The sequence below is a fragment of the Oryctolagus cuniculus genome, chromosome 15, assembly GCF_964237555.1.
Source record: "Oryctolagus cuniculus chromosome 15, mOryCun1.1, whole genome shotgun sequence".
Lineage (NCBI taxonomy): Eukaryota > Metazoa > Chordata > Mammalia > Lagomorpha > Leporidae > Oryctolagus > Oryctolagus cuniculus.
Window position 1 is genome coordinate 38,232,094 of NC_091446.1, and position 16,710 is coordinate 38,248,803.

Sequence of the window (16,710 nt, forward strand, 5' to 3'; positions counted from 1 at the left end):
GGGCCATCCTCCACTGCCCTCCCGGGCCACAGCACAGAGCTGTACTGGAAGAGGAGCAACCGGGACTAGAAACCAGGGCCCATATGGGATGTCGGCGCTGCAGGCGGAGGATTAACTGAGCGAGCCACGCAGGGTGCCAACCTAACAGCTTGATTTCAATTATTTATTTCATTTCTAATCCTACTTATTTTTTCAAAGAGATTATTTATTTATTTGAAAGGCAGAATGCAGAAATGGGGAAAGACTGAGGGGCAGACAGACAATTTTCCATTTACTGAGTCTCTCCTCAGTTGCCTGCAACAGTCAGGATGGGGCCGGGTTGAAGCCAGGAGCCCATAACTCAATCCAGGTCTCCCATGAGGGTGGCAGGAAGTCAAGCACTGGACTGTCATCTGCTGTCTCCCAGGAGGTATCAACAGGAAGCTGGACTGGAACTGTAGAGGAGCTGGAACTTGAAACAGGCATTCCAATATGTATGTGGGCATCCCAGTGTGGCTTATCCTGCGGTGTCACCAAGGCCCGCCACTATGTATTTTGTTTTACTTTTCAAAAACATTCTGGGAAAGAATTGATAGGCTTAACCAGTCTGCCAAAGTTTTCAGGTTTTATTTTAAGGTCCACTATTGGAAAGGATTAAACATGTGATTGAGAAACAGCTTAAGAACTGCCTGGCTCAGGGACCAGCAATGTGCCCTAGTGCATTAAGCTGCAGCCTACAGTGCTGGCATCCCAAGTGGGCACAGGTTTGAGTCCCGGGCCGCTCCAGCTCCCTGCTGGTGCATCTGAGAGGGTAGTGAAGGATGGTCCAAGTGCTTGGGACCCTGCTACCCACTTGGGAGATCACAGCTCTGGCTTCAGCCACTGTGCCATTTGGGTAGTGAACTAGTGGATAGAAGCTCTTTTTCTGTCTCTCCCTCTGTAACTCTGCCTCTTAAATAAGAAAATAAACCTTTAAAAAACATAATAAAAGAACTACCTGGCCCATATATAACCACCAAATGAACGCTAGCAATAACATCAATAATGATGCTGTCAACTTTATGCCTAAAATTTCCTGATGCATGTTCCCTCCCCTCCCCTCCCCTCCCCTCCCCTCCCCTCCCCTCCCCTCCCCTCCCCTCCCTCCTCCCTCCCTCTCCTCTCTTTTCCTTTCCTTTCCTTTCCTTTCACAGGCAGAGTGGACCATGACAGAGAGAAAAAGGTCTTCTTTTTGCCGTTGGTTCACCCTCCAATGGCTGCTGTGGCCAGTGCACTGCGCTGCTCCGAACCTCTCCTGGTCTCCCATGGGGTGCAGGGCCCAAGGACTTGGCCCATCCTCCACTGCACTCCCGGGCAACAGCAGAGAGCTGGCCTGGAAGAGGGGCAACCGGGACAGAATCTGGAGCCCCGACTGGGACTAGAACCTGGTGTGCCGGCGCCGCAGGCAGAGGATTAGCCTATTGAGCCACGGCACTGGACAATGCATGTTTCTTAACATCAACACAGAAAGCAATTCTGCGTGGCACTCTTGGTTCTCAGTGAAGAAGTTCTGGATTCATAGTCATCTCCCAGTTTTTCGAGAGGCTACATCACTGCTTAAGCTGGTCATTCAGGGGCTGATGTTGTGGCATAGCAGGTAAAGTGCTGCCTGCAACACTGGCATCCCACATGGGTGCCACTTTGAGACCCGGCTGCTCCACTTCCAGTCCAACTCCCCGCTAATGTGCCTGGGAAAGCAGCAAAAGATAGCCCATGTGCTTGGGGCCTTAAACCCACATGGGAGACCCAGAAGCAACTCTGACTCCTGACTTCAGCCTGGAAGATCTCTCTCTTTCTCTCTTCTCTCTGTTTAACTCTTCCAAATAAATAAATAAATAAATCTTTAAAAAAAAAAAGTCACTCAAATACTCTCAATTCATTTTTCTTCCATCCTTTTCCCTCCACTAGCTTTTTTTTTTTTTTTAGCTTTTCTTTAAATTTTCTTTTTTTGAAAGATTTATTTTAGGGACTAGCACTATGACATAGTAGCTTAAGCCTCCACCTATGGCAAGAGCATCCCATATGGGTGTCTGTTTGTGTCCCAGCTGCTCCTCTTCCAATGCAGCTCTCTGCTAATGGTCTGGGAAGGCTGTGGAGGATGGTCCAAGTGCTTGGGCCCCTGCAACCAAAGGGGTGACTCAGAAGAAGCTTCTGCTCCAGGATTCAGATCAGCTTAGCTCCAAATGTTGCATCCATTTGGGTAGTGAACCAGTGGATAGAAGATCTTTCTCTTTCTTTCTCTGTCTGTAACTCTGCCTCTCAAATAAATAAGATTATTTAAATTTTCAATTATATAATCTTTAAAGATTATTTAATCTTTTTTATTTATTTGAGAGGCAGAGTTACAGAGAGGGAGAGACAGAGAGGTCTTCCATCTGATGGTTCACTCCCCAGATGGCTACAATGGCTGGGGCTGGACCAGGGTGAAGCCAGAAACCCTGAGCTTCTTCCAGGTCTCCCATGTGCGTGTAGGGGCCCAAGCACTTGGCCCATTCTCTGCTGCTTTCCCAGGCTATTAGCAGGGAGCTGTATTGGAAGTGGAGCAGCCAGGACTTGAACTAGTGCCCAAAGGGGATGCTGGAGCTGCAGGCCGTGGCTGTAACCCACTGTGCCATAGTGTCTGCCCCTCTACTAGCTTTTCTAAATGCTATTTACTCTTTGTACCATCCCACCCACAAGGTTTGAACATAGTAGTTTACAAAGTAAGGGGAGAGCTGATAAGTGTCATGATCGGGTTCCAGGATCAAATCACTATTATTACATGAAAATGAAAGAGTACTAAGGTAGGCACCTCAAAAGAAAAATACTTATTCCTTAGAATAAATGTGCAGTCACACTAGTATTGATAATGTAACTAATATGCATATACAATGTGCCACTCTTTTTAAAAAATTATCACAGTTTTGCTAGTTATATATCCTTAAGAGTAAAATATAAACAGTTCAATGTTTATTGCTAAGTTGTTTTAAATCCAGAATTATTCAAGACCTCTTCCTAAATCAACTTTTATACTTACTAAGTACACTTACTATTTGATTCCACACGGAACTATGTTTAAGGAAATTACAGTCTAATTAAGGATCAAATGTGTATACAAGGATCAAATAAAAACCATGACACAAAATATTAAGTGCCAACAAAAGTTCCAAGAACTTGACAAAAGAAAAAAAATGTAGGCTGAAACAGCTCAAGTTTCAAGAACAGGAGAAAACTACATATGAGAATTCAAATTAAGTAAGAAAGAATGAGGATATTAAAAGTAAGAAAAACAGCTCAGAAATGGAAAAGAGCATATGCTCATAAAACAACATGGTTGGAGCTGAAAGTTTAACTAAGATAAAGCTAGATATTACAAACTATAGCTGGGAAAAGATGTATAACAAAGATGACTTCACTTCATAGAGCCCATTTTTGACTCATCCATAAGTGGGAGAGGGGACTTAAACAGTTTTTCACTGGCTCATAAATTAACTAAGCAACATAGGTATGGTTATCTTTAACAACTGAAAGTATAGTTTACAGACTCATATTGCATGTATTTATGGTGGATTATTAGATTTGAAAAATCGCAGGCTCCTGCCCTAGAAATAACTGTGTTAAAAATTGGAGTGTATCAGAATAGAATTCTCGAACATAGGCAAAAGTAATGGAACAAGCTTTAAACTGCTAATATTGTATTATATATGGTACCCTAACAATGTATTCACATGACTGTTTTAAAGAAAAGAGATTAAGAACTCTTTAATTCAGAACTTGCTTAAAGTACCATACTCTGGTTAACATAAGGAAGGCCCCATTCAACAATCAGAAAAAACTGCACACTGCTTGTTTTGCCTCAGGTTTAAAACTGTCAGGATTATGTATTCTGGAGCAGAAAACAAACCATCAAACAGACTAAAAATTCCTTTATATGTCTGTTCACCCAAGTGGAATGGAAGTTAAAGTATTTAAGTCTATAAAAGAGAAGTGACCACAATCAAGACACATTACCAAAGGGCAAAGCTGAAGGGAAATACCTCACAATGAAAGTAATAACTTACTGAGTATGCGGATATGCATGCTGTGCCCTTTAGTCTCTGATCTTCATAAACAATGAAAACATAATCATTTCCATCTTAAACAAGGAAGCAAAAGCCTAGAAAGGTTAAGTGATCTGCCCAAGGTAAGCTGAAAGGCATGAATGTAACATAGGCCTCAACTCTAAACTATTGGTGCTTTTTTTTCCCCCAAGATTTATTTATTTGGGGCCAGTGCTGTGGCATAGTGGGTTAAGCAGCTGTCTGTAGTAGCCAGCATGCCAGTTTGAGTCCTGGTTGTTCCACTTTTCAATCCAGCTCCCTGCTAATAATACACCTGGGAAAACTATAAAAGATGGCCCAAGTCCTTGGGCCCCTGCACCCACGTAGGAGATCTGGAAGAAGCTCCTTGCTCCAGGCTTCAAATCAGCCCAGCTCTGGCCATTGCAGACATTTGGTGAGTGAATCAGAGGATGGAAGACCTCTCTCTGTCTCTCCCTCTCTTTCTTTCTGTAACTCTACCTTTCAAATAAATAAATCTTTTAAAAAATCATTTATTAATTTACTTGAAAGGCAGAGTTACAGAAAGAGAGGGAGAAACAGAGAGAAAGAGATCTCCCTTCTGCTGGTTTACAACCCAACTGGCCGCGATGGCTGGGGGCTGGGCCATGCTGAAGCCAGGACTTTCATCAGGGTCTCCCACATGAGCAGGAGGGGCCCAAGGACTTGGACCATCTTCCACTGCTTTTCCAGGTGCCTTAGCAGGGAACTGGTGCTCATATGGGATGTCGGCCATTACAGGTGGCAGCTTAACCAGCTGTGCCACAAGGCCAGCACTAAAATTGGCTGTTTTCACTGCACCATCCTGCCATGTGTATGGTGTACTGAAAATATTTTCTATTTCTTAGAAAATCAGTCAGTACAAGAAATTATGTTTCATTTTTGCCAAGGTATTTTTCAGTAACTTCCTCCAGAGATCCAAATCTCTTCCGGTTGACTCCAGTGTGCTATTTAAGTATTATCTTCTACATGAACTATGGCATACAGTTAGGAGGCAGTGAAGATCAATTGCTACATGTGTCATCTGGGAAAGACGGAAAAGTAGTTCTGGCTGAAATTTTCAGTAAAGTTTTGTCAACAAGGTCTCGAAGAATGGACAGAACTTGAAAGACAAGATGACAAAAAGAACTCCTTGTGTTCAGAGCAAAGTGAACAAGCCAGTTTGCCCTGGGCAAAAGATTCATAAAGAGAAAAAAGGCCCTAAAATGGTAGTTGATGCATGCCACATACTCAATTTGTCTAACAGGGAGCACAAAAATGTGTGTAAATGATGAAATTACAGATGGTTCTGAACACTAGGCTAAAGAATTTAAGCAGTAAGAAAATATAGGTTTTGAGTAAATGAGATGATTTTTAAAAACGGTGCTCCCATAAGATTATACTAAACACCAGGTCATAAAAAGTGAAGAGACAAGCCGGCGCCGCGGCTCACTAGGCTAATCCTCCGCCTAGCGGCGCCGGCACACCGGGTTCTAGTCCCGGTCGGGGCGCCGGATTCTGTCCCGGTTGCCCCTCTTCCAGGCCAGCCCTCTGCTGTGGCCAGGGAGTGCAGTGGAGGATGGCCCAGGTGCTTGGGCCCTGCACCCCATGGGAGACCAGGAAAAGCACCTGGCTCCTGGCTCCTGCCATCGGATCAGCGCGGTGCGCCGGCCGCAGCGCGCCGGCCGCGGCGGCCATTGGAGGGTGAACCAACGGCAAAGGAAGACCTTTCTCTCTGTCTCTCTCTCTCACTGTCCACTCTGCCTGTCAAAATAAAATAAAAAAAAAAAAAAAAAAAAAAAAAAAAGTGAAGAGACAGACACTGTGATTCAACAGAATGTCTCCTAAACATAGGGCCCTTGTGGGAAAACAAAAGGGAAATAGAAGCAATTTCCATTTTCAATGAATGTCCAGTTGAGTATGTGTGCTGGTGGCTAAGGTAGGTGTGTGGAAAGTTCCAAGAAATGGGACAGATGCATTAAAAAAAAAAAATAATGATATTCCATAATAAATGCATAAAGGTTCTATGGAAGCACAGGAACTGTGTAGGGGAACTGTGCAAGACTTCAATGTGATTATTTGAGAATTCTAAAGATGGAAAAGAGTTGGCTAGGTATAAAGACTAAGAGGAAGGAAAGTATCTAAAGCAAAAGTAAGACAATGGGGGGCCAGCACTGTGGCATAGTAGGTTAAATCTCCACCTGCCATGCCAGCATCCCATATGGGTGTCAGTTTGAGTCCTGGCTGCTCCACTGCCGATCCAGCTCCCTGCACCTGTGAAAGCAGTGGAGGACGGCACCCACATGGGGGACCCATAAGAATCTCATGACTTGTGATTTTGGATCAATCCAGCTCTGGCCATAATGGTCATTTGGGAAGTGAACCAGTGGGTGGAAGACTTATCTCTTTTTCTATCCCTGTCTGTAACCCTGCCTCTTAAAAACAAACAAACAAACAAAAAAAAAAAAAAAGGAAAGAAAATAATAAATAATAATGCAATGAAAGAGCAGGATGTATTCACAGGACAATGAAGTGGAGTGTAAGAGACTGATTAAGGCAGGCTGTAGCTAGATTCTAGGTATAGCACTCTTAAAAGTTTAAATTTATCCTTAAAAGTGATGTAGAAACTGTCAGGTTCTCAAGTATGGAAATGGTATGATTATATCTGTGCTTTGGGCAATTCTCCACTCTGTAGGTCAAATTGTACCCAAAGGAAAACTGGAGCTAGAAAAAGAAGAATATACAATATTTAATGAGCAAGTGGATTTGGAAAAAAAGAAGAATGTGGAAAAGGAAGAAAAAACAGATAGCTTTTTTTGCTGGTGGAATAAAAGAGTGGTCATATCAAAGACCAACAATTGTGAAGTCAAGACAAGTAAAAAGTCAGGGAAATTTCAGTTTAGTTTTAGATAGATGGGTAATACTGGGTACACAAATGGAAATGTCAACTGGCCAGCTAGAAATGAGGAGGTGGGTCATGAGGTCAAGTGGTCAGGAATAAAGACACAGAACTCAGAGTTGCTCAAAGGGTGAAAGCGAGATAGTACATGAGTCTGCTTTTGAGTCATATTTAGGGATTGAAGATAAAAAAGAACATGACACATGAGAAAAAAAGCAAAAAGTAAAAAAAAATGGTAAACAGTTTAATCTCTATCAAAAGGTACATCAAGGATGTCCTATTTACTGATTAAAGAATTGTATCACCCATTTTTTTTTTTTTTTTTTTTAAAGATTCTATCTGAGAGAGTTACAGACACAGAGAGGGAGAGACAGAAAGCTCTTCACTGGCTGGTTCACTCCCCAGATGGCTGCAACGGCCAGAGCTGAGCTTGATCTGAAGCCACGAGCTTCTTTTGGGTCTTCCACATGGGTATAGGGGCACAAGAACTTGGGCCACTTTCCACTGCTTTCCCAGGTCATAGCAGAGAGCTGAATTGTAACAGGAGCAACCAGGACATGAACCGGCACCCATATGGGATCCTGGTAACACAGGAGGAGGCTTAGCCTGCTATGCCACAGTGCCAGCCCCTATCACCCATCTTTAAGGATACTTTTAGTAAAGCTAAAGACAAGAAAAGAAATAAAAGTTAAATCATATGAAGAGAAAACAAGAAATTAAATGTCACAGACAAGGGAATGGATTAAGAAAAAAGAGTGGTATATTAAATACTTTTATATATATAAGCATTAAACAAAGAAGGCTGGAAGAATATAAACCCTTTTTATCGTAGTGGAGTGGAGGATAAAGAGAAGATATGGGACTAAGGATAGTGGTCCAAGGGAACTTTATCGGTAATATTACTAATTTTTACACACACAGATGGAAGCAAATTTAACAGTTAATGGTTTTTAATTGCAAGTATTGATCTAAAATTGTCGAAACTTATAGTAATACGATTAAGAAAAAGATGTCACAGAGAATCTGAAACTGACAAAGAGTGTGAAATTGCTTTAATAGAAACTAAGAGATGGTTAAATAAGTCAGAACTATACTTATGCTATTATCAGAATATACTTTCCCTAGTCTCCAAAGAGATATAAACATCTGTAGCTAACACCCTCACAGAGTGGAGACTCTAATTCACTTGCTGCTGTAGGAGTGGGGAGGGGATGGAGGGAAGTGCACAGGTCTCCCTGTACTCCCATCTAATTGTTTCAGAGACACTTTGGTTACATTCTTTACCTACTTATTAGGTGCAGATAAGCAATTAAGCGATGCAAAACAACCTCAACAAATTCCCAAGAATCTATTGTGAGATGGGAGGAGCAACAGTCAAGTTTCAGCAATCTGAGCCTTCAAATGTGGCATCCATTCCTACAGTATGTTAACAAGTTCTTTGTATTTTAATCTATGCATTGAATTCCAGCTTTGAGAGATTTAAGAGAAAAATGACAAAGTAGATGGTAACAGAAAAAGCAAAACATAATAGATTCCTTGTTAACAAAGTATAGCAAAGAAAGAAAGAGAAGTTGACTAACATTCAAAGGACCTGATATAAAGAGTCTGGATTTATAAGTGGGTATAATTTCAAGGCAATGATATCTGTGTCCCAAAAATCATTCATGAAACTAAAAAAGCCACTCTCTCTTGCTACAACTCTCAAACAATTGTTTTACTGCAGTAACTTTAAAAAGATTTAAATAATAAATTTACTTAAGTTATTTATTGTTTAAAAAAATGAAAAACAAAAATATATATACCTATTACACTGGTGTACTCCTCTGACCTACAAACAGGACAGTAACCAAATTTATCGAGATCAACAAAGAGCTAAACTAAAGTTAGTTATTTGTGGGGCCGGCTCTGTGGCGCAGAGGGCTAATGCCCTGGCCTGAAGCGCCAGCATCCCATATGGGCACCGGCTCTAGTCCCGGCTGCTCCTCTTCTGATCCAGCTCTCTGCTATGGCCTTGGAAAGCAGTAGAAGATGGCCCAAGTCCTTGGGCCCCTGCACCCACGTGGGAGACTCGGAAGAAGCTCCTAGCTTCGGATCGGCACAGCTCCAGCCGTTGTGACCAATTGGGGAGTGAACAGTGGATGGAAGACCTTTCTCTTTCTCTCTCTCTCTCTCCCTCTCTCTCTCCTTCTCTCTCTGTGTAACTCTGACTTTCAAATAAATAAAAACATCTTTAAAAAAAAGTTCTTTGCAAAGAATAAAGTAATTTGACTTCAGTTGTTAGTAAGTTGCCACCAGCCTAAAAACCCTGAAATTAGATTGTGGTATAAATTGAATATGCTATTAATGTTACAACTAAAATAGTCTTCATTTTGACAGTTTATAGAACACAAACATCACTAAAATTTAAAATCCAGGACATTTTCGTTATGCTCAATACTATCTACCAATTGTTTAGAATGGTATTGGGCATATGTGGGACTCAGTGTAAATAAATCCAGTAAACACAAATGTTTAATAATTAACTCACTATAAAATACACAACTTTTATCCTAGAAGCAACATAACACTATACTATGCATATTTCTTTAATCTTCACAAAAATAAAACCAGCATTGAAGAAAACTACACATCTGAGCTAAATTCTGTTCTAAAGATCAAGCTGAGGAGAAGCTAAATTCATGACAAGAATTCTAGCCCTAGTAGGCTGACATATTTTAGTCTGTTGGGCCTGTCAGTATTCTTCAAATGAACCACATTATTTTTGGATTCAATTTCCATGTAGGACCAGCCCAAATGAAGATGGCTGTAAATATGAAGGAGATGGGGGAAAATTGCCATCTTGGTTACACCAGTCTTAAGTACCTATTGTCTGCCTATCATTTATGAATTGTGTTTTACAAAGATGCACATTCTCATCTTACAGAACCCTGTGGGGACAGATATTTCCATTTTACAAATGAAGATATAAATGGCCCCAGAAGCTAAATCCAAAGTCACACAACTAATGAATAGCAAGATTAGATGTTTAAGATTTCCCACTGGAGTGAACCTGCAGATGGAAGACCTCTCTCTCTGCCTCTCAAATAAATAAATGAATCTTAAAAAAAAAAAAAAAAATCCCATTCTCAAGACCAAGCTATTTTTATTAAACCATACTACCTCTTAGGTTTAGGGCAGTTGTCCTCAGTGACAGCAAAAACATCCAGGCTTTTGAAAATATAAAATATAATTCCACTTTTCAAATAAATAAATATTTAAAAAAAAAGAAAAAGAAAATATAGACAGCCAGTCTCTACAGAAATTTGTGATCTCATTAGTCTTGGGCAGGGTCCAAGCATCTATCTATATTTTAAAATGCTTCTCCAGTAATTCTAACATGGAGCTGGGTTGCAAACTATTCAACTAGACAAGAGAAGTCTTTGCAAGTCACATTAAGAATCTACCTTGAGGTACATTAAAAAGGTATTAAGATAAGAGTAAGCCAGTGCCTCAGTAAATGGCAGCCACAATTTCTAAATTCTCTGTTGAGAAAGTTTAAATGCCTCTCCAGCACTCCTTGGCTTCTTTTTACTTTTATGGAAGTGTCCAAAGGACATGTGAAAAGCCAGGTCAACTTTTGGATGTTAAGATCGTTTTAAAAACTCACTATGTGAAAGTCAAAGCAGGAGGCTCTCAGACGGGAGTGGGGGGGGGTCACAAAATACCTTGTCTGGGGATCAGGATTCTAATTGGAATCTAATTGAAATTGACAGGTGCAGGAGGTGGGGGTCTTCTCTGGGCATGTGTCAGTATGCCACAATTTGCTTGGATCCTAAATTATACTGAACAGAAAACCTGGTGTATTATAAGACACCAATTCCTCCTCCCCTCACTCCTTTCCCCCACCAACTGGAGAAACGACAAGTTCATACAACAAATAGTTCCTGATTACCTGCTGAATAACAGGCAAACAATGATTCAATATAAACAGCGAGTATATTTCTGCCCTCCAGGAGTTGGTATACCGCAAAAAAAAAAAAAAAAAAAAAAAAAAAAAGGTGGTCAATATCACTGTTACAACATTGACCTGCCCCAAGGCTAGAGTCATCACCAGTCATCCCAGCAGAAGAAACCTGTGCGGCACGATAGAATCTGGACGTCTCAAAAATCCCAAGATTTAAAGAAAATGTCTGTCACTCTGGGAGGAGGTGTCCTCGGGTGATCTGTGTTCTGGGCATGGCGTTTAACTGGGTGTAATCTCAATGAGGGGCAGCCGTTCATTCAACACCTTACAGTAGGATCTTTCCCCAGTACCAAGAGTAGCGCCACCTGCTTAATACGGAGGCAAGCGCTGTTAATTGAGAGTTGTGAGCAACCACAAATATCATGAATTAGTCTGTACAAGTAGCTAGGACAAAGAACGAAGACTTGGCCAGGGGGTTAAAGGGGACTTGGGAGACTCCAAAAACTCATGGTGGAGCCCAAGCCCCAGAATTTGGACAGCAGAGGGCGGTGCAACGGACCTCGCACAAAGAGCTTTTCTGACTGGAGGCCTCCAGGAGTGGGCAAATGGCCCCAGTAGACGCTCAAACTTTCTCAGCGAACTCAGCGATCACAAAGCGTACTAAGTGTTCGTGTCCGACTCAAGTGGCCGTTTTCCATAACCTCTACCCTGGTCTGACCGTTAAAGCTCCCTTGCGGATACTCTGACCTTACAGCTTGGGGGTGGGGATGGGAAGGAATGAAACCAACCTATCAGGCTTTCCCAAAGAATGCTTATCCTCGGCTTTGGGGGGGAAAGGCTTCGAAATCGTTCCGGGGGTGATTCCCCCGAAAGACAACGTGGTTCATCTTGTTGGCGACATTGCTGACAAACACTGTAGAACATAGTTCAAGGGTGGGGGGGAGGGGGAGGAGGATGGGGAGGGGAGGGTCATAAACAGAAAAAGAAACTGAGAAACTAATGCTATGGGTTAACTCCAGCACTTCAGATCCGTGTTCCAACACAACCAGACGCCGCGTCCTAAGTTTCACTCTCAAGTCTACGACCCCGGCCGCTCTCCCCCACCCCCCCATACAGACTCCAAACTTTCTGCTCTCCTTATGGCCCCCGGCCGCAGAACTCCTCCCGGCACGCGGGACTCCGCTCACGAAAAGTCTCGAGGCCAGGATCGGGCAGGGCCAGGGCGAAGGTCGGCGGCTCCCGCCCTCCCCCAAAGCTGTCCGTACCTGTCCAGCATCTGCTGTAGGGCTTGGTCCGGCATCTTCCGCGGAGCCGGCGCACTCGGCCCTCCCCGGCGGACCCGTCAGGGCCAGGCCCAGGGACAATAGCACTGAGAGGCGGCGGAGTAGGCCTCAGTCCGGCGGCAGCCGCGAACCCGCCACCCAGCCTCCCGGGGCGGCTCCGAGAGCCCGGCGGCGGCAGTGCGCGGCCGGCGGGCGTCCGGAGGAGGCTGTAGGGAGTGAGGAGGAGGAGCCTGGGGCTGGGAGGCGGCGATCGCGGCCCGGGTTCCTGCCCGTCGGCCCAGGGTTCCGGTCCATGGACCGCGGGCGCCAAGTTGCTGCCGGCGGAGGAGCTACCTCTGTGAGGTAAGAGTCACCGCCTCCGTGCGCGCCGGGGTCACGACGCAGGGCGGCCCAGAGCAGCCTGGGAGATGTAGTCCTCGGATCATCCCCGTTAGAGGCTGCACAGCCCGCCCCGACCACCGCCGCGCCCGCCGCCGCCCGGCCGGCGCCCTCCCGTTTCCTTCCTCCAGGGGGAAAAAATGTCCTTCGGGTCGCTTTCCAGGAAGCAGCAGGATGTGCCGCTCCACTGTCAGTAGCAACAAGGTCAGCCCTCCTGTCTGTCTCTCTTTCCCTCAGCTCTTGCCCTCAGGTGGGACCCGAGCCAGGTGAGGGGAGGGGGTTGGAGGGCCAGTTCCTCGTTAGGGTCCCCAGCTCTCGGCCGCGGCTGTCCAGGCCGGCCTGGGCGGCGGTGGGGAGGAGAGAAGCTCCTTCGGAAGCCCCCAGCGCTGGGGCCAGCTTCTCCCGCGTCACAGCCCATTTTGGGGGAGTTACACAACCCCCGCAAGGAGGGGGGGGTCAGATGCTGTGGTGCGCACGGTTATTCCCGAGGGGGCGGCCGGGCAGGGGCTGCCTTGTGCCCCGGCGGCTTCCACCTGAGCCTGTGGGTGTGTGCTGGGGGTGGGGCGGAGAGGTGTTTCTCGCCCTCTCTAGGAACCTTTAGAATATGTCTGGGCTCTCGTAGGGTTCGCTGACGGTCTCCAGAAGGAACAAGTTCGTGAATAAACAGCTCTTGCTTACTCAGCTGTGGGTTGTCAGGGATGTTTGTTTTCTCTCTGCTGCTGGTCACTGTTAACCATTTCTAGTGTCCTTGACACCACCACGCAGGTGGATTGCAGGGGGTGGGGATCAGCAGAGAGCAATCGTAAATCTTTGGTTGGGTTGTTCTTTGCCGCTCCAGGGTTAGCTTTAGCGGGAGGTGAGAGCTGTTGACTGAAACGAACGCGTATTTGGACGACCTGTGGCGCTTCAGTGTTGTGACTGGTAGGACATGTGGTAGTGTTTCTGTTTCCTTGATTATGCCTAATTTCTGCTGCTGCAAGGTGTTTGCTTTTTCTTTAAATGCTAATATGTAAATTCAGAATGTAGAATTTTACAAGCAGTAAAATTAACGATCTGTTCACAGTTTGTTCTCTGAATATATTTGATCTAGTCTGTACCGTGACTAGAAAAACAACAGCAACACGTGACCAGTTTATTTGGCCTCCAGTTCCTGAAATGTGCTTTCATAAAAGGCTTTGGGATATTAAAGAATGAGTACTTCACCCTTTCTTCATGATATGAGCAACAGGGCCCATCGTAGGGAAGGAAAATGAGTATTTCCCTTTAATGAGCTTAATTGGGATGTCTAATATTTAAAAATTTTTTTTTTGCTCCGCGTACTATGTAAACCTTTAATGTGTATTTGTGTTTTAAGCAATTAGCAGCCACAAGGAATAGGATATATCTATATACTTCTTGCTTAAAAATGGAAGTTTAACCTAGTAGGTTGATTAAATAGACTAGTGCAGACTCCTTTTTGCTTTCTGATTTTCATTAACAGGAGTTCTCACCTCATTTTAGATTCCTTGTGGACCTTGAATTGGAAAGTACCATACAATTCCGTGATAGCAGAATCTTATTACACCAAAAAATGATGTTTGCACTATGAAAAGTCCGTTTCCTGGCTGTGTCAAGCCCTTTGAAACTTAAAAAGAAAAAAAGTTGCTCATCTTGGGAGAGAATAAGCTGCTGCCTAACCCAGCAGTCCACTTCTGAATGTCTCCCATGAGAAATGGAAGCATTTCTACGCAGAGACTTGTTGTGAATGTTTACAGCAGCATTATTCCTAAGAACCAAAAAGTGGGGAAAACCCAAATATCCACCAAGTGATCAATGAATAAGACACATGCAGCATATCCATTCAGTGGAAATTTGCTACTTGATAACAAGGGATGAACTTTTTTTTTTTTTTTTTTGACAGGCAGAGTGGATAGTGAGAGAGAGAGACAGAGAGAAAGGTCTTCCTTTTGCCGTTGGTTCACCCTCCAATGGCCGCCACGGCTGGCGCGCTGCGGCTGGCACACCGTGCTGATCTGAAGGCAGGAGCCAGTACTTCTCCTGGTCTCCCATGGGGTGCAGGGCCCAAGCACTTGGGCCATCCTCCACTGCACTCCCTGGCCATAGCAGAGAGCTGGCCTGGAAGAGGGGCAACCGGGAAAGAATCCGGCGCCCCGACCGGGACTAGAACCCAGTGTGCCGGCGCTGCTAGGTGGAGGATTAGCCTATTGAGCTGCGGCGACAGCCCAAGGGATGAACTTTTGATACATGCTGTAACATAGGATAATCTTGAAAACGTGATACTAAGTAAAAAGAGTGCGTCACACCAACTCTGTATATTGTATGATTCACACCAACTCCATATATTGTATGATTCCTTTTATGTGAAATGTTTAAGAGTAGGCAAATCTGGAGCTGGCATTTGGCATTGTGCTTAAGACTGTGATATCAGAATGCCTGGTTTGAGTCCTGGCTCAGCTTCCGATTTCAGCATCATACTAATGTGCATCCTGGGAGGCAGCAGGTGATGGCTCAAGTACCTGGGGCCCTGCCACCCATGTGGGAGATCTGGATTGACTTCCAAGCTTCTGAGCTCAACCTGGCACTGGTTCAACTGTTGGGGGCATTTGGGAAGTGAACTAACAGATGGAAGATCTCTGTCTGCCTTTCAAATAAAAATAAGTAATTGAAAAAAATTTTTAAAAAACAAATCACTAGAGACAAAAAGTAGATTAGTGACTGCATAGGGCTGAAAGAGTTGGGGAAAAATGGAAATGACTGCTAATGAGTATGAGGTTCCTTTCTAGAGTGATGATAGTATTCTAGAATTTGTGGCGATTTTATGTAACTTTGTGAATTTTGTCAAAATTAAGAAACTAAAATAAAGCAAAATTAGATTATGATAGTGGTACAGCTCTGTAAACATACTTAAAAAATCTCATTCAGTTGTATACTTAAAATAAGTTGGTTTTTAACATATCCAAAGTACATCTCAGTAAAGCTCTTAAAACGCCACTAAAAATGTTCATAAGGACATAAGAGAGAAATATATAACATAACTTTTTTAAAAGCTTCATTTATTTATTTATTTGAAAGAGTTATAATGAGGCAGAGAGAGAGAGAGAAAGAGAGAGGGAGAGAATGTCTTCCATCCTCTGGTTCACTCCCCAAGTGGCTGCAATGGCTGGAGCTGGGCCAATCCGAAGCCAGGATCCAGGAGCTTCTTTCCAGTCCCCTGTGTGGGTATAGGATCCCAAGGACTTGGGCCATCTTCCATTGCTTTCCTGGCACATTAGCAGGGAGTGCATTGGAAGTGGAGAAGCAAGGACTTGAACCTGCATCCATATGGGATGCTGACCCTGTAGTTGGCGGCTTTACCCCGTAACACCACAGCACCGGCTCCAGCTGATAACTCTGTCAAACTTTTTTTTTTATTACTGTGGGAAAAAAAATCATGTCTGGTAAACTTCACAATGTAAATCAATATTTGCATTTAAAATGGCGACGTGTGAATTTCAATGTAATATGTCAACTTTGTTTTTAATAGATTCTTGCACTTTCCAGTAAGACTAAGAATAGTTTGAATGTTTACTCTCTGACAATGAAGGGAAAAACTCTTAAGTAAATATTGAAAACTTAGTCTGACCAAAAAAAAAAAAAAAAAAAAAAGTTGTAATGCACTTCTGCATTTTAGATAGGGTTGAATGTTTATAGAAACTGATATTCAGTCAGTGGAATGATCAAAATAGCTAGAGTCCTCTTCCCCAACTTTGCCTTAGAGATATATTTTGAGGTTGGCGCCGCAGCTCACTTGGCTAATCCTCTGCCTGCGGCACCAGCACACCGGGTTCTAGTCCCGGTTAGGGTCCCGGATTCTGTCCCGGTTGCTCCTCTTCCAGGCCAGCTCTCTGCTGTGGCCTGGGAAGGCAGTGGAGGATGGCCCAAGTGCTTGGGCCCTGCACCTGCATGGGAGACCAGGAGGCAGCACCTGGCTCTTGGCTTTGGATTGGCGCAGTGTGCCGTGCATAGCGACCATTTGGGGGGTGAACCAACGGAAAAAAAAGGAAGACTTTTCTCTCTGTCTGTCTCTCTCTGTCTAACTCTGCCTGTCTAAATAAATAAATAAGAGATATATTTTGAAATACAAACTAATCCACT

General features: G+C 43.9%; 2 protein-coding genes across 14 annotated transcripts in view; one reads left to right on the forward strand and one right to left on the reverse strand.

The window, feature by feature from the left end:
• MARCHF5 (membrane associated ring-CH-type finger 5) overlaps positions 1–12,320 on the reverse strand; it is a 55,587-nt gene extending 43,267 nt beyond the window's left edge. The window contains exon 1 of the mRNA XM_002718508.5: positions 12,181–12,320. Coding sequence (XP_002718554.1) covers positions 12,181–12,215 — 35 coding nt within the window. The 5' untranslated portion in view covers positions 12,216–12,320. The remainder of the gene's footprint in view (positions 1–12,180) is intronic.
• A 79-nt stretch (positions 12,321–12,399) lies between these two features.
• CPEB3 (cytoplasmic polyadenylation element binding protein 3) overlaps positions 12,400–16,710 on the forward strand; it is a 276,322-nt gene continuing 272,011 nt past the window's right edge. For 4 of the 13 annotated variants that reach the window (XM_051823389.2, XM_070057623.1, XM_051823380.2 and 1 more), the window contains exon 1: positions 12,605–12,780. The gene's annotated coding sequence lies outside the window, so the exon portion shown is untranslated. Of the gene's footprint in view, positions 12,541–12,603; positions 12,781–13,064; positions 13,498–16,710 lie in introns of those variants that run through there. The other 9 variants (XM_070057624.1, XM_051823378.2, XM_051823384.2 and 6 more) reach the window with 5 other exon arrangements.